The sequence below is a fragment of the Sitodiplosis mosellana genome, unplaced genomic scaffold (assembly GCF_009176505.1).
Source record: "Sitodiplosis mosellana isolate CC-2019 unplaced genomic scaffold, AAFC_SMos_1.0 Smas_scaffold_6113, whole genome shotgun sequence".
NCBI classification, from domain to species: Eukaryota; Metazoa; Arthropoda; class Insecta; order Diptera; family Cecidomyiidae; genus Sitodiplosis; species Sitodiplosis mosellana.
In genome coordinates this window covers 111,080-129,029 of record NW_022601354.1, presented here as the reverse complement: position 1 = coordinate 129,029, position 17,950 = coordinate 111,080, and the positions used below count along the sequence as shown (strand labels likewise).

General features: G+C 36.6%; 4 protein-coding genes across 4 annotated transcripts; 1 reads left to right on the top strand and 3 right to left on the bottom strand.

Moving 5' to 3' along the window:
- Positions 1–3,026: 3,026 nt before the first annotated feature.
- LOC129573827 (sodium/potassium-transporting ATPase subunit beta-2-like) lies at positions 3,027–5,464 on the bottom strand. Its single transcript, XM_055454938.1, has 6 exons — positions 5,293–5,464; positions 4,337–4,457; positions 4,061–4,242; positions 3,815–3,949; positions 3,545–3,713; positions 3,027–3,362 (listed from the first exon to the last, which is right to left on the bottom strand). The coding sequence occupies exons 1-6, from the start codon at positions 5,380–5,382 to the stop codon at positions 3,262–3,264; spliced, it is 798 nt and encodes a 265-aa protein (XP_055310913.1). The 5' UTR covers positions 5,383–5,464; the 3' UTR covers positions 3,027–3,261.
- Positions 5,465–8,161: 2,697 nt separating this feature from the next.
- Positions 8,162–11,043, bottom strand: LOC129573825 (uncharacterized). Its single transcript, XM_055454936.1, has 2 exons — positions 9,933–11,043; positions 8,162–9,797 (listed from the first exon to the last, which is right to left on the bottom strand). Exons 1-2 carry the CDS (start codon positions 10,597–10,599, stop codon positions 8,350–8,352), a joined length of 2,115 nt encoding a protein of 704 aa, XP_055310911.1. The 5' UTR covers positions 10,600–11,043; the 3' UTR covers positions 8,162–8,349.
- A 316-nt stretch (positions 11,044–11,359) lies between these two features.
- On the top strand, positions 11,360–13,259 carry LOC129573826 (uncharacterized). The gene is made up of 2 exons (XM_055454937.1): positions 11,360–11,419; positions 11,532–13,259. Exon 2 carries the CDS (start codon positions 11,623–11,625, stop codon positions 13,000–13,002), a length of 1,380 nt encoding a protein of 459 aa, XP_055310912.1. The 5' UTR covers positions 11,360–11,419; positions 11,532–11,622; the 3' UTR covers positions 13,003–13,259.
- Positions 13,133–17,057, bottom strand: LOC129573824 (uncharacterized). Its single transcript, XM_055454935.1, has 4 exons — positions 16,547–17,057; positions 15,908–16,082; positions 15,304–15,794; positions 13,133–15,166 (listed from the first exon to the last, which is right to left on the bottom strand). Exons 2-4 carry the CDS (start codon positions 16,060–16,062, stop codon positions 13,674–13,676), a joined length of 2,139 nt encoding a protein of 712 aa, XP_055310910.1. The 5' UTR covers positions 16,063–16,082; positions 16,547–17,057; the 3' UTR covers positions 13,133–13,673.
- Positions 17,058–17,950: the final 893 nt, after the last annotated feature.

The window sequence follows — 17,950 nt, the reverse complement described above, 5'->3', positions numbered from 1 at the left end:
CGAGAGAGTAGGGCACCATCACGACGAGCCCACACCAAAATTGGAGCTGGTGTTCCAGCAATAACTCGACATTTAAGTAATGCAAACTCGCCTACTTGCAGTATTTGTGGCTCAGGCGGATAAATTTCAATCATAGGGGCTTCACGAACTGTGGAAAATATTTTTTGTAAGAAAATATGAAGTAAACAACTTTTTGGATTCAATATTCAATACCCAAAGAAATGTTTCGATTTTCAATATTCATTAAACTTACCTTCCACATTAACAATCGTACTAGCCTTAACGATCCGTCCGTTTGATTCGGCTGTACATTGATAAACGCCACGATTCTCTAGTTGAGCATTGAAAATGGTTAAAACATCATCAGATTGTTGTACATTCAACCCAAGACCATCTTCGTGCATCTTTGACCAGGTAATCTTTGGAATGGAGCTTGCAGTGACTTCACAAATTAAACTGAAGTTTGTGCCACGCACAGCAGTGTACAAATCCTTAAATGGCTTCAATTTCGGTCGTTGTCTTTTGCTCATTCTGTATGATGTATTGCGTATAATAGGTACTTGAGTTGGTGTTTCAATCGAACTCTGGATTGGTTGTGGCGTTGACTGTGATACTCGCTCAGTTGGGATTGGAGTACTGAGGTTTTCTGTTGTACTTTGAATTGCTTCTGTACTCTTCACCGGCAACGGCGTGGTTGAAAATAATATATCAGTGTCTCGCTTCCATTCATCTTCTGTTTTTTTTTAGGAGATTGAAATATTTGCTTATAACAAATTTTCTATTCAGTTTTCCGTTTCGAATTTTTCGATTCAAATTGAAATCAACGTAAAAAACCAATTCGGCGTACAATTTTAAGTAAATTTTCATAATTTTAGGAAAAAGAGAAAATAAAGGTTACCTTTCATGCCGACAAGTTGATAAAAACTATCACGTTTAACTATTAAACCATCGATTCGATGTGAATCAAAGGCCGGTTTTATGATTTCCTCCAATCTTCTCACTGAAGTCGGTTCATCTGAATCGATAATAACCGCTACATCACACTTATTTGATTCGTTTTCGGCAGAACGACTGAAAGTAATGATTATTTTCAATGAATCTCTCAAGTGCACTATGCTATGCAATATCATGGTTCAATATATGCAATACACAATTTGTTTTCAATATGCTGATTTATCACAATTTAGAGTTAAACTTTAGTCAATTTTTACTCACCGAATTTCGACGACCTGAGCATGAATCTCGTTTTTACTGTACGAAGCTTTTTTCGATTTATATAATTGCTCTAGCTTACTGTTGATCTCCTCTGCAATCGATTTGAATGCATCTGAGTTCAATACTTCAAAGTCTGGATTCCAAAGTAAACTGGCTCTAAATTTCAAGCGGACTAAATAAAATTCATTATGGTTAATCGGTTTTTTGAACACAACTTTTGGGTTACACAAGCAAAATTGCTTTAGGCAGAAACTCACAAAATCGTTCCAATTTCATATCACCATAACTTGGTGTTACGAGGTCATCATCGTCATCGTCATCGTCGCCGCCTGAACCTTCGAAATCATATCTAGGATTACGACCAAACGTTGTGAGTGCACGTTTCTTGCGGTCATTCGGACCGGATTCGTCATCATCAATTGCATTATTGATTAAAAGCTTCATTCGATTGACATTTAACAAAAGATTATGTTCATCATCTACACTGAAGCTGTGTTCATCAACAAATTTTTGGTCTTCTAGTGCATCCAATGGACCATCATCGAAAATGATATCATTATCGAGAGAAATTTCCTAAGAAAAACATACAAACAAACCGAATAATTTGTGAAAAAATAGATTATGGTACAATAGGTCGTTTGTTGTATTTTAGAACAGGTTTTATAAATGCGTCGAAGTTTTTCAGTATTTTCAAAAGTTGACCAAAACTAATTTTTCCTGCTCAAAATCAATTTCTTTTAATAATTTTAAGGACCTTGAATCAGAGCGTGTTTTGAGCTTACGTCAGTTAGTGCTGCTGACATCAGCTTAAAACACGTTCTGCCTTGAATCAAAGGCAATATCATCATAATTCACTAACACAGCATTTAGTTCGTATCGATTTCAAAATCTAATTTTGAGCTGTGTGTGTTATTCCCACAGAAAAAAAATATCTGCAAGTGAATAAAATGTTTACAATTATCCATTTAATATTTAATTTTTTTCACTTACTCACATTATTGGCCCTGACTGACTTACTATTTACTTTCATTTGGCGTTTTTTCGTTCACAAACACTGTAGGAAAACTAAAATCGCCCCTTAAAAATACATTTAAATCCTTACCAATGCTTGAGCAGTTTGTACTCCAATGAAAAAAATCAGAGCAGAGGCGATGAATTTCCGTAAAAAATTGTATCGCAAAGTAGGATAAGGCATTTTTCGATGGTTCACTTATTTAAATGGGCAAACAAAGAAATCGCTAACATTCATCGACCTCACACAAAGTTCAAGTGATTGTTATTGTTCAAATTTTGATAGAAGAAAATCAAGATTTACTTAAATCAAACAATTGTATCAAAATTGGAAAATAATTGTCAAGACCTCCAGACTACACAAAATCACGGAATCAACTGCAAAGACACATAAAATTATTCCTTTATTCATTCTGTTTCAAATTTTGACGTAATTCAAAAGAACGCAATCAACACATAATTCCACTTATCAAATTAGAGCCGTCTCTCTCTATGACCTTTGCATCAAGTGAATAACGCTATAAATGGAATAATCAAAACAAATGTGTCTTTGTATACTTTTGAGTTCTTTAGGTTTTTGATGAACATCCTTCAATAAAAGATTTATTGGTGCAAAATTTCAATTGCCAACGATGCAATTCACTTCATGTGAAAAATTTCAAAACCTGGAATATTTAAATTTCAAACTAAATGAAAATGTGATTACTGATTACTGAATATGACGATTTTAGAGCACAATTAAATAATGAGTGGGAATGTGAAATGACAGAAGAATTTTGTTTAAAAAAAAACATGGCAAATTTATAGATGATTTTGTCATTTAAAAAACATTGTTTTAGTCAACAAAAAAAAGTGACAATTTTGTTTAGGCGAAATTGTTATTTTTTAGACGATTTTGTTTTATTTTCAAATGTTATTATAAGCAGCTTTTTCTTTTTCTGGTTTTTGTTCTTCCATATAAGTTTTTAATGTGGCTTTGCTTAGTTTGGCATTATGATTTCTATTTCATTTTTTTGTTGTTAGAAACTAATCACTTTAATCTAGCAACAATTGGAACTGGACTGAACCTTGTTCGGTGGGATCGTTCAAGATATTTTTGGCCCAGGCTTTGCATACGATGTTGATGATTATATTAGCTGTTAGGGTTTAAGAAAAAGAGAGGTACAAAATCGATAGCATTTGATTAATTTTCAGGGTAAATTTTTGCGATTCTTTTTTTTTGCGATCATTCAATCAATATTGGCGATTTGCCATGATTGTTGGCCAAATAAGAACTGTAAATTCAACTACAACAACAATGACCATTGTTGACACTTACTCTTTGGTCGTTCAAACTGCACAGCAACGACTGGTGCCTGATAGCCCTTAACATTGGTGAATGGGAAATAGTATGCTGGAAAACCGCGTCGCGGTGTGTAGCGTACTGGTCCTAGATTTTCCACATCAACTGGGTCCTTACCTTCACAGGAAACCCAAATAATGTTTCGCTTTTTGTGTTAAATGAAAAATTGAAGGTATCAAATGAAAGTCACACTCAAATTCAATCAACTACTATATTATTGATTAAGAATAGAGTATTGATACAAACCTCAACTGGATTTCCAATATAACCGATAGTATCCCTCACAAAGTCTGGCATCTTTTGATACTGAGAACGTTCGAACTCATCGCTAATCTGATTTTCATCGGTTTCGTTGAAGACTCGAGGAGTCCAATCGTAAATCTGGCACGTAAAAAAAGCAGCAACAATAACAACATAGAAATAGATATGTATGTAAAAAAAAACTGCGGTTGATTTATAAAAAAAAAATGAGGTCATGCAATCTTGCCGTACATTATTTAATCTTAAGAAAATACATGGTTTCTGTTCAGGAAAACCGTATTTTCGGTCCGTTTTACCCGGAGAGCAGTTATCCAATGATTCGACTCTAAATGGACAGTACTTGCCAGCAGCAGCTGAATGACCAAAGTTGCACTCACTATCAATATTCTCCTTGAATTTTGGTTCAGTGTATTCTATGTTACGGAACAGAGAATGAATATTATAAAACCATAAACTTTTTTATTCTTTGAATTGTTTGCAAACGTAGATCCACAGTAGATGGATTACCGTCAAGAAATTTATTGATTGTATCGTGCCAGTAGACCATGTTATCCGGGCGATTGGATCTATACCAAATCAATGTGCTACCAAGATGTGCCTCTGGTGGCATTGGACAATATTCAAGACCCTGAAAACAAACCAAATAATTTGCGATAATATATAATAGCCATCGGATGGCAGCAAGACCGAAAACAACTTAAATGACAACTGTAGCGACGCGAGCGCCCTCAATTTCAATAGGCAAATCAATGTAATTTCGGAATTTTTTTTCCGAACTAAACAGCGCGACAATTTGAATTTTCTTGATTCTGCCACCCTATGATAATAACATAAATGGTGGTTTGTTGTATTAGAACAGTTTTTATAAATGTGTCGAAGCTTTTACAGTAATTTTAGAAGTTGACGAAATATTTCTCTTGCCGAAAATCAATTTCTTCCAATAATTCAAGGCGCCTTGAATCGAAGGCAGTATTATCATAATTCATTAACACATCATTTAGTTCGAATCGATTCTATAATTTTTTTTCTTGAACTGTGTGTGTTATTCCCACTGAAAATCAGTAACTGAATGAAATGTTTATAATCCAGCAATTGACCCTGATGTGCAGATACGGTGCTCATAGGTCAATTTAACTGAGGTTTAGAAATGACCGCTTGAAACTTATTCGAGATGTTTCACTTTCAATTTTATTTGTACTTTAAAGAGAGCTGTTGGTGAATTGCTTGTTATGAATCAGCCCATTGGCAGTTAAACGATTTTTCGGATGCAATAATGGACGCTAAGGTCTCGAGTTATTTACTATTCACTTTATTTAATAGCAAAATTCTTTTCCTAATGTGATTTTGTTTTCAACTATTGTTAAAATAGGTACACAATACATTATGCTTAGTTTGGATTATTTTCGTCCACAAACTCTTCAGCAAAACCAGAATCGCCGTTGAAAATGGATTTAAATCCTTACCGATGCTTGGGCAGTTTGGGCGCCAATAAATAAAATCAAAGCAAAGATGATGAATTTCCAAAAATTGTACCGCAAAGTTGAGTAAGGCATATTTCGATGGTTCACTTATTTTATATGGGCGATTCAAGAATAATTTTCAAAACCTCCAGACTACGCAAAAGCACGGAATCAACTGCGAAGACACATACAATCATTTCATTTCTTCATTCATTCTGTTTCATATTTTAACGTAATTTAAAAGTACGCTATCAACACATAATTCCACTTATCAAAGTGGAGCCGCCTCTCTGTGTGACCTTTGCATCAAGTGAATAACATTACAAATTAAATGATCAAAACTAATATATATGTCTGTGTTCATGTACACATTATGTCCCATTTTTGTTGTTGTTCATTTCACAAAAATGTTCACGCCTAAAATCATGTATGATATCAAACGAATCCAATTTTATGTTTTATTGATGAACGACAAAGTGCTCCACACAAAATACATATAAAACCATTAAAAGTTGTTTTTCGATATTTTTCTTATGATTTTACTTTTACTCACTTTCATTTCTTAAATTATTCACTTTTGTTGCACACCGTGACAGCAATGAGCATATACCACTAGCGACATCTTGTTGAACGCTATAGTAATTTGTTTGTATACACTTGACGTTAATTTCAACACATTACTATTTGGGCAACAAGGTGTCGTAGTGGTATATATTGCTCTTTGCTGCCACGGTGTGTTTTGTTACGCGTATAATCTCATATTCGCATTATGATATAACGACCCATGTTGCACTTGAGTGCAGTTATTGAAGAAAATTATACTTTAGTTTGATCGTTGATTCCAATTTGAAATGCTTATAAATATTTCTTTGATGTCGGCCGATAATGATTTTTATCTGACTGAAGCGGCATACAGTAAGTCACATATTATTCGCTTTCTCACAGATCATACAGACATATTTTTAAGAGAAATCACACTTTTTCAATTTATATTTTACTTCACACATTTGAACCTTTTGAATTAAAGTAAGTTGAACTTATTTGAAATATTTTGTATCCATTTGTACTTGGTAAATGTACGAGTTGTAAGTTAAGGTGAAGAATTGAACAAAATAATTCATTTCTAAAATAGCGTTTAGATTTGACTTTTATTTGTGAAGAATGTATCATTTCATACATTTGTAGTGGGCAATTTTACGTTTTTTTGTTGAATTTATTTGATGCCTCTATCATTTCTTTCCCAGTTTGAAACAAATATCATCAGTTCAAGAGCAAATCGAACTAAGATTCCGCAATTATTGTTTGTTTTTATTTCTCCAAGTGATACGAAATGTAGAAGGCTTTTTGTCTTGCGGTCGCTTATCTGGATACAATTTTGCGGGTCTGGTTCTTCCTTGGGGAACTTGAGGAAAAATCGCAGATAGATTTACATCGGGATCGAAACTAGAAGACTGATAAATGAAATTTATATAGAACATGGTATTATTAAAAGTGTGGCTATAAACGAATTTTGAAAGCTTAATGTATGCTTTTAAGACTAACAAGTGTTGGTGTTGGAGTTTCCATTTTGCATTCGACTCCAGCACAATCGCGTGGACTGTAATCTTGTTGTGGTTGTCCAGATGTTGCATCCGTTGAACTAGACGTTATTTTGGTTGTTGTTCTTGATGTTGAGGTTAACAATTGATTTTCAATCGACGGAGTTGGCAAAGCCGGTAGTTCTGGAGGGACTGGGTTGGTTTCTCAGTCGCTTCAGTTGTCATCGTTAATTTTGCTGTCGTTACAAATTGTGATTCAAGTGCTTTGCGGTAATAATCAAAGAATGCAATCGAGTGATCACTTGAAGTATATTGATCGGAACAATAGATTACGCGTTTCTTTTTATATAGTTTCGAAGTATCACTCGATGTAATCGTTCTTTATCTCAATTGTGATTTATTGATCTATGAAAACGAATCAAACATTACAGTTTTTTTTAGTAAGATTATGGCAAGTAATTCGGGAGAAACATCGATTTTCACTACATTGTGTATAGGTGGTGTACTTCTATCTGTCTTTTTTGCGTGTCCAAATCCATTATTATAAAATCTGGAATATTCATTTATTTGGTATAGAATTGACCAATATCATTGCCAGTTTCAGTCGAACGTATGCATGTAAAGCAGAGTTCCGAGGGTTAGGCTAACATAGAGTTAGATAATTCGTTGTTTGAAATCGCCCGATATTCATTCGCTGTTTCTGATCCCATATATGGAATGTATTTCAAGTACGAGATTTTACTATCAAACGGGCCACACTTTAACTAAACAGTCCTCTTCTAAGTAATGTTTAAATTAAGGTAAAGTTGCTTTTTCATACGCGTTCAAACTAACTTTTGTACTTTTTCGTATTTTCACAATGAAAATTGTGTTTAAAATTTCACCAATAGATGAAAAAGTCCCCAGAAATACACAAATTTCGATCCATTCAAATACAATTACGATCGAGATTAACTCATGGAAATAATTTGGTATAAAGCATTTTTCACTTGGTTCAATTTAATTTCAATATGTTAAAATCATCTTTGTATATTGGGTTTCGAATTGGCTCTGCTATAAAATGAAAACGATCACATCCCAGCGAAGAATGGATATGGCGAATTAGTGGGGATTAAAGGTGGAAAAGTTTTACAATTATCCAATGATTGCATAGATTCTCTGATGACTTACCTATAGTTGCAATGAGTTGAGCTTGACGGCACACAAAAAATAGCATGCAAGTGTACACAAGTAGACATCAATGAGCGAATATTAAGCAACACACCTGATGTGCCTAGAGTACGATCAAAGACAAAGTTCTCTTCATAAAATAAGATTTTAAGGCCAAGATTCAATTTAGCTGTTTTTGTTTTTTTATTAAAATTTTAACTCTTTTTTATTAAATATTCGTATCAATTGTGGAATTGTATTGAATTGGCATGGAATTCAAAATCAATGTGATATATCAGTTTTTGTAACAGACACTTCCAATTGGAGTAGACCATCATTCTGATGTTTAAACTACCAATGATTTAAACTGCTTTCATTTTATGTAGTTTTGCAATTCAGTCGAATCAACAACGTATTTTCCTTTGCTTTTGCTTGTGCGTTGAACGAAAAGGCCACGTTCGGTCCAGCGATAGGCATGCAATTGTGAGTATGTTGCGGATTCTCTTGCCAACCGATTCAAATCTCTAAAATAATATGCTACCATCCAATCGACGATCACTTCATTCGACAATCGCGAGTTCTTGTTAAAGTCTTTTGACCACAATGTTATCTTTGATTTGCCGTCCATTACTTTGTCTCTGATGCTTTGGCTGGTGAATCGAACCGAAATAAACGGTTTTGGCCCGGGTGGACGTGAAACAGATTCAATATCTTTTGCTGACACATTGACATGAATCATTCTGCACAGTTTCAATACGTACGATAGCAAATTTTCATCTTTTTCGCGATGAATGCCAACGACGAAGACGCCATTACAGAAATTTGCTTGCGTTTTAAGTGCGAGTTCAACTTCAGTTAAATGATGATTTTCCTTTCCACCTTTGACTTCACGTTTATCGAGAATAGACTGAGTTGAATGTGAACATTCATCTGAATTCTTGCGAAAGTACTCTTCTTTTTGGGCAGCCACCAACTTGTCGATAAATTCGGTTAGTTGTGCGAAAATATCGAATTTGGTATTCATCAAGCAGCTCATAGCAATGACAAGTCCATTTTTGAACACCAGTTTTGTGTTCAAGTAACTTTTCTGGAGACGATCCTCGAATTCCAGGCACCGAAAATTCAATGAACTCATTTGATGGCGGTTTCTATCGTGAGTTACCAACTCAATCAGGCTATCGGCTTTGAATTGGCACTTCGAGCAATGGAAATCGTGACGATGGTTCTCGATGTGGTTCAAGTAGTCAACTGGATTGACCTTTGACTGGCAGCCACAGATTGCAAACTCGATTTGGTCGAAAATGACAAGCTTTGTAGTCGATTTAGCTTTGAAGTGTTCAAACATGTGGTGGTAGCCGTCCATATTTCGCTCCATTTTGAGCGTTTTTCCAATGATCTTTCGAGTATGAATTTGTAGCAGCGAGTTCAACATGTCGTCTGTTAAGCAGAACGCGGCATGGTTATGTGTTTGCAAGAGATTTTTATGTTCAGTTGGAAAGTGTTCGATCAATGCCAATCCTTCGTATGGACAAAGTGCACAAGTTTGCTTGTTTCCAGCCGCAATCACTGTAGGTTTATCGGCATGGTCTTTCTTTTGATGCTCAATCACTTTCTGGTATGAGCCACCAACATCGCAATAGTAACAATTGACACGTTCGATGATGCAAACTTTAAACGGTTCGTCATCCTGAGACCAGTGTGACTTGATCCAATGGGCGTGGACCGCTTCGATGCGATTGAAACATTCAACATTTGTGTTTGCTTCGGATGCGCAATGGAAACATGTGAATGTCAGTGCATGCGGTAGTATTGGTGAATCATCTAAATTTGGTAGAAAAATTATTGCTTTAGTTTCTGCATTAGTTTTGACGAACTGGAGCAAAAATTGGAGACATTTTCAAGGAAAAAAATCCAAAAATGCTTGACCCAATCCAAAAACGTGACTCAATGACTCACCGAAACCAAATGCCGGATTACCATTCGAATTGACACCCGAGTCAACGCTTCGGTTTTGATCAAGCTCATCGCATTGGTTCTGGTACACTGACAGTTCGTTGGCTGTGGTTTTGTCAGATTGTTCATATCCATTGATTATACGTGCCATTCCATCGCTATTTTCCATGGATCCATGCATTGAATGTGACTTTGACCTCGGCGTTGAAGTGTACATTTCGTTTCGTTCCATGCAGCGCCAATTCATCGCCAAATCGTTGTTGTCAAATGATGATACGTCTGATTCAGTACCCACATGCTTCTGTCCAGTCCGTGTCCCATTCCCGTTTGACGATCCAGCTACTCCCATGAAATCACTTGAACTACTGGCTCTTGATGGACTTTTTGATCTGGCCTTCTTTCGCTTTTCGATGTCATCCTCTGATTCATTGTAGCCACGTTTCATCCGCTCTTGTGGACCATTGCTTTGAACACGAAGTGTGGCATCAACTTCAAAACTGTCGTACGCTTCATAAATGCGATTTGTTGCAAAGCGTTGGAAACGATGGACGAATTCTTTGTCAAAGTTCAATCCGGATTGTTCAAGAGCTCTTTGAATCCTCCGTAATGATGCATGCGTCGCCCGTTCCACATGCGATAAATACTGTTGTAGTTCGTCCGTCACACTCATTTCGAGCAGGAAAATTGCCTTTGGCAACTATGTCCACGGTAACTATATTGTGTGACAAAGAGAATTTTTGAGTTCAAAAGTCACTCACTCTGGTTCAACTTTTTATTGGATTTATTGTCAGATCGTCTCCGTGATGACTCTCCATACACAAATTAGTTGCTGCCACTCAAACAATTTTTGCTTTTGGCACAACTAAAACCCAATGAAAGGAACAAACAATATCACTTCATGTACATTGTTTCTTTTTGTTCGACAGATTCAGCACCAGCCAATTTATCAAATCTTATAAACAATTTGTCGCTGATTCAACGAATGATATGTCAACAATAAACATGCACGAAAAATAATTGTTTGCTGGCTTTGCTTTTTCACTTCAATGTTTATCAATCGCACAATGTGTATCTAGCACTGTGTGTTGGTTTTTATGACAGATGAATGTGCGGCATTCCAATTAACTGGAATGTAACACTTGTCACTTTGGCACATTTCCAAATCAACTGGCATATCACGCAGTCACAATCACGAATCAAATCAGACTATATTTATCGTCGAAGCATTGAGAAATCTCATTGGAATGAAGGAAAACGAACTAAGATCAGGAAAAAGAAGAAAAATGATTATTATTTGAAGAAAAAAAACATTCCTAAAATAATATTCAACCGACGCAATTATCAATTCAATTGAACTGAATTCAAACGGCAACCTTTGCAATGATTCGAACTGTAGCTAACTTCAATCGGTCGAATGACAAGCACAAAATGTAGCGCTTGGTTTTTTTTCTATTGCGTTGTCATTGAAATGTGGTGTAACATAAATCGCGGTAATGGGCAATATTTACTATTTTCAGCCAATAAAATGGAACAAAAACCAAATTAGACCATACAATCTGCAAATGTTGATAGTTTTTATTTTCAAATTTCGTTTCCATTCAGATCCGATCATTCAATCGCAATACAGTCGAAAGTACATATAACAAGTCGATAGGAACAAAAGGTATCGAACGTCGTGGGCGAAGAATAGGTCATGGCTGAACCAGTAAAATCGAACGATGAAAGAGAGGACAACAATCAGGTGGCCGTAGCTGCTGTACCCAATGTCGAAGCGTCACCGCAGATATTCAAGCTTGACATCGATTGCTGCGAAGAGCTATTGGATTGGTTATCGCTTGTGGATCTGCATTCATTTGGTCAATCGTGCACAACATTGGAGCAAGTTGCCGGTCATGTCTTCAAGCAAACATACCCGAAAGTCATCGTCGTATGCGGAAGCGACGGTATTTACATCGACACGGTGCAAATGAATGGATTTTGCGATTTTATCCAACATTTGACATTTCGATCCAACAACATGGGCCCGTTTGTCTTTACACAGTCAAGAAGCTTCAAATCAGTGAAGAATCTAGGATTTCACCACATGGAATTGACATGCAACAAGGTCGAATGTATCAAGCACATTTTAGCCAACGTTGAAGAGGTGGAACTGTATGGATGCACATTGAATGGCGATTTCTACGAAAATTTCCTGAAATTTTGTCCAAATCTCAACAGTTTGACGATTGGAGTTTATTATACCGATGCGAACGTTGATCTAGCTGACTCCAGAATGCCGTTAATTGGTGCCGATAATAGTTGGTTGCTGCGTGAATATCCAAACCTTAAATGCTTCACATTGTATGGATCCTTGTTGACAGCACGACTTGCTGAATTGAATCGCTTTTTCGAGATGAATCCAAGCATTCGAAAGTTTACAACAAATGGACAATTTTTTCTAGTGGGCCCTATCAAAGATTGCAAACTTGACCTGGATGATTTAATCATTCTGATGAATGGGTTTGATACGATTACCTTTTATCTTACGAATATATACGAAAAAATTTCTCAAACCATCATCAGACACACGGGCTCTTTCAAACGTTTACATCTATACGTGAATGAACTGAACAAAGATGAAGTGAAACGTTTCAACAAAATCGAGACACTGCACACTTCTTCACTTACTGCCGATTCTGCAGCTGGTCTGACCAATTTGAAAGCGTTGTCCCTAGGATCAGATGAAGTCAACCACCACGAAATCAGCACACTCATCAATCTGGAGCGAGCCATCTTCACCAGAGTAAGTCCCGTCGACATTTTGGCGTACATCAGCGGCTTAGCTAAGCTACAGCAAATCGAAGTCAAACAACTGATTGGCACAGACATCATCGATGTGCGCAAATTGAACAAAGAACGTAAACAATTACCTGGTGCCCGAAAAGTATTGCTTTACGTTGATAAAACAGTTTATTTGGCGACAAAATGGTCTGGAATGGAAATGGATTGTGATTTGGTCGGAATGAAACGGTTGGATTCAATCGATTGCGGTAAAAGTCTCGACGATCAATCAATTCGAAAGAATTTTGGCTGATCAAATCACGAAAAATGATTCATTTAATCGAAAGCCAAATCCACTTTTTTAGCCAAAAAAGAAAAAGAAAACTTTCATTCCAAAAATTTATACGAAACATTAAATGTATCGAAACAAAACACAAGTAGAATTTATTCAGATTCATCCATTTATTTTGAAAAACACAGAAAAAATCTTTATAAAAAATATGCTGAGCTAAGAATAAAAAAAATTGGGGAATAAAACAGAGCTGAAAAGAAATGTCGAAACAATAAAAACCAACAATTATTTTTTAATGAAAACCGTATCAATTTCTCCAGCCATTTCTAGCTTAATCGGAATTTTAATGGAAAAAGGTAAAATTTGTTTAGTTCATTGCCATTTCCAGGTTTGTGTCATGAGCCATTCATAGCTTCCTGAATGAATGGAAACACTTTTGTTGAAAAATACAAGATATTCGTGACTTTAATTAATATTTTTCTTATTTCATCAAATGATTATAATTTTTTCTCAAATTCAGAAGATAAAACGATAAAAAGAAAATTTGGTTCAATTAATTGATTGGATTCAATTATTCTTCATGTTATTGTATTGATTTTTCTAAAATTGGCCATTGCTTTGTTCATTAATTCATCTGTGACGTCCACTCATCTGTCGCGTCCAATTGTGAAGAATTGAGCTCCACCACAATTTCATTCCTTCTGATTTTTCGAGTGTTTGATATAGTTGAACAGTTCATCTTCAGAGAGAATGTGTGTTCCATGACTGGATTGTTTGCGCTTGATAAAAACACCTTTCTCGTCGACGTTGAAAAAGCACAACTTCTTCTTTTTCACGGCTTCTTTAGCCAGTTTGCATAGAGAGCAAAAGTATTTTGTCATGTAGGGATTGATGAAAATTTGTGTTGACTCAAGTGTGGGTGGTAAGTTGATGAATGAGGCTGCCTTTAAATCTTGGTTGCGTCTTTTGTCCAAAATGTGGATCTTGTTCGAACGTTTTTCAAGGCGGACATGAACAATTTTATGTTGATGATATGGATATCGGCGAATGAATATGATATCATCTGGCACAATCTTCGCTCCAATCTTCTTGCAAATGGCCAAAAAGATCGCTTGCAAATTTTCTCGTTCAATCGGTGGAATACCCTCAACTGCCAAATCGCTTGAATAACGATTTTGGGCGGTTAAGTTTCGCTTCTTCGTTTTCGGTGACATCAACGACGATGATTTGTCTGATCGAACGTTTTCCATCATTTTCTTCGTTTCACGGGTTTTCTCTTCTCGACCGTTGACTTTTGGTTCATTGTCCTTTTTCGTTCCCAGCACTTTTTCGATGACGTTTTTGAAGCTATTGGAAATGTCGAATTTCGTCCGCAGCACATTGTGCATAATGAGCACCAGGCCGTTGGAAAATACGATGCTCGTAGCAAAATAGTACTTCATCAGTTGATCGGACAGTTCCATGCATCGGAATTTCAATGTGCTTGTCTGATGGGTATTTTTATCGTGTTCGACAAAATTAATCAGTGTGTTCGCTTGGAAATTGCATTGTGAACACTCGAATTCACGAAAATGTCCCAGAATGTGACTGTAATATTCAGTATAGTCGATTTTTGCTTGACATGGACAAATGAGATACAAGATTTCACCGTCATTTGTTGGCTCATATTCCATGGTATCCTCTGGATGTTTGACAGAATGATGTGCAATCGCATCTACTTGTGTGTCGAAGAATTTGTAGCATGGCCCACAGAACCGCTTCTGAGCGTCGACCAACAAAAGTCTATTCAGGGTTTCATCGTCCAAACCGAGCGGATTAAAGTCATTCAGTTGCAACAGCAACTCGTGCTCGATTTCAAAGTGGCCAATCAATGCATCGCCAGAATATGGGCAGAGTGCGCATTTTGTATGATCATATTCTGCGACAATTACTATCGACTCATTCGGATGGTTCATCTGTTGATGCTCTAGCACCATTGGATACGAATCAATCAAATCGCAGAAGTAACATGCAACATTCTCCACCACACGGAATTGAAATGGTTTCGTTTCCGATTTATCGCGGTGTTGCGCTAGCCAGTGCACATACACATCTTCGATGCAACCATATGAACCTTGGGTAGTCGAACAGTGGAAGCAATGGTATCGCAAGTTCAACAGATGTGTCGATGGTCGGTGTATTTGCTCTGGAGAGAAGAAAGAAGAAATAAAAAAAATGAATGGAAATCAAACTTGGAATGACGAATATGATTTGTTGGTAGAGGCCTGGCTTCAAAAATAGCACTCTGACAGTCATTCGAAAGCGAGTGTGTCTGTCTGTTACCTAAGGCATTGGCCGAATCTGCTGATGCCAATTTGATTGATTTGAATGTTGCATCAAGGTATGGGTGAGCTTCGTGCTTGAGCTTCGTTTGGCTGAAACTGCTTGAACTAACTACAGACACTTGTGTGTGATTCAAAGACGATGCACTGCTTGTTGTCTGGTTAGGGTACGGTCGTTTACGTTCACGTTCACGTCGATTCTTCAAGTGTGGTGACTGGAACCGCTTGAATCCTTTTTTCTTAAAATTTCCTCTTGGACAACCCTTTGAAACGCGCTTTGGAATGACATCCTTTTTCGTGTTCTGCAGACGTTTTATCGGTTTGTTCTGGATCAGTTGACCGGGAATTTTTCCCTTAGTCATGGCGTTTTTCACCTCGGAGCCCCAATCCTTTCTCTTCTGTCCAATGGCTGGTAATGAATCAATTGATGAGTCATCCGACCGATCGTTCAGCATGAGATCAATGTCAATTTTGTGGAGGACACTATCCAATCTGTTATCAACATGATATGTCAAAATTATATACTTTTGCATACTTTTTCATTATTATGTATAGGAACACGGGGGGTCCTTGAATGAGATTGAGAAATATAACATAGAAATTACCGCTTATCAACGCAATTCAAGAAGTGTTTTCGAACTCTTTTGTCGAATTCCAAGCCAGAATCACGCAGCGCCGGATCAATTTTCGTCAAAAAGTTGTTTGTTTCACGCTCCACCTGTGTCAAGTACTGACTCAACTCCGCCTGCCAATTGTTCATGGTTGCTCTGCTCTGTTGCTCTGTGGAAGGGATAATGAAAAACAATGGAAGTTAGTGAGAGTGGAATGGGATGAGTATGATGCAGAATGACAGGTGTGACATGGAATCGCACAGTAAAAGGCAGATAAAGAAAAGAAGAAGAGAAGAGAAGAAAAGAAAAAAAAAAGTAGAAAAGGACCATTAGAAACAGTCGATTTCTATATAAAACAGAGAATAACACCAGAAGAAATACTTGCACACAAAAAGGAATGCTTCAACATAGTGAGTCAAATTTGTTATAATGGAAATGCCATGCACTCTCTTTGTTAATCGAATTTCGATTGGCACGAAAAAAAACTATGAAACACTTTTGAAGCAAACAAAAATTGTACAAGATACTCTCAATATATAAGTCAGATCGAGACTTTTGAGCACTTTGTGTTTAGCAAAACCAGTTTCAATCGACATTTTGTCGGTTTATGTATGAATTCATGGGAAAACTTACTTAAAATCTTTTGGCAGGTACGTAGAATTCTTCGAGCTATGTTTTATTCTATGGCACTTAAACTTTAGCCAATTTTTTGTACACGTCTCCTTTTCTCTCGTTCTCTCCTATCTCGTTATGTCTTGTTCATTTGGCGTAAAACCTTGTATTGTTTCTTCTGTATTGAGACGTTTCTGAGCCGTGTCGACTTTCTTTGCTTAAATTTTCGTCATGTATTTTTCTACTTAAAAACTATTCTTGGAACCATCAACGAACACAATTATTTACATACAGGGCACTTTTTTGCAGAGTACTAAAAAAAATCAGCACATAATTTGTGCTTCTGGACGATTCGATAGAAATGTCAAACAATCGGTGGTCAGTAAACAATGTGTGTTCATATTAAAAACGACACACTATTCAGCGACACACTGTATTCTGTTGATGTGGACGAATGGGAAAATGAAAGAGAGAAAAACGAAAGAAATGAATGTTCGTCGAGTGCTAGCGTGGCAGACAGAAGCAACAACAAACCTAAGGGCGGCATCGAATCTGCTTACACAAACTGTTGCCGGTGTTTTCTTTACTGCTTGAGTCAAGCGGCTTGACACCAATACATGCAAGTGGCTGGTTTCCATACTGTCAACGTGAGACTCGTTCGATCACACAGGTAGGTAGCTTACACAGCGTTTTTGGATTGGAATTTTTTTTTTGTTCATGCGAGACGCTTTCCATGCATGTGTCAAAGCCTTTCATACACACTAGGATATATATTGGAAGTGCAAGTCGTGTGGCGGCTGTTGAACGTCAAAGTCATTTGAGGCGACGCGAGCGCCCCCAATGTCAAAGGGCACATCAATGTAATTTAACATTTCAAATCGGAACTAAACAGCGCACTAATTCGAAATATAGGAAAATATAGTGTCAACAGCCGCACCATGGCATTTGTGTTGGGGCAAAAAATTAAATGGTCTCGCTCAAGTCGAATGTGTTGGTATGCACACTGAATTTATTCAAACTACGGGAATTTTGAACAAATGTCAATTACCTCTTTGTTGGTTCTTATCACACGGTTATAATCTCTCATTGGTTTTATGCAGTACGGAGTGTGCAATTGTAGAGCGCCACTGCAGAAGGACGGCAGAATTTTGTTCGAATTTTTTCGCGCTCAAATCCACTCTGACATGTTTATTTTTGCATTGATGCCGAAACAATGAAAAAAATATTATAAGAAATATAAAAAATTGAAATCAAATCCGCACATATTTTACATATGATTTCACAATATTTCATAGTATTTCATCACCATTAGGCAGTATTGAAAAAAAGACGTGTATGTTTTTTGTAATCAAAAGAGTAGAGTTTATTCAATTTACACTTTTTTCATTGAAATAATACTATGAAATTGAATTATTTATCGTTATG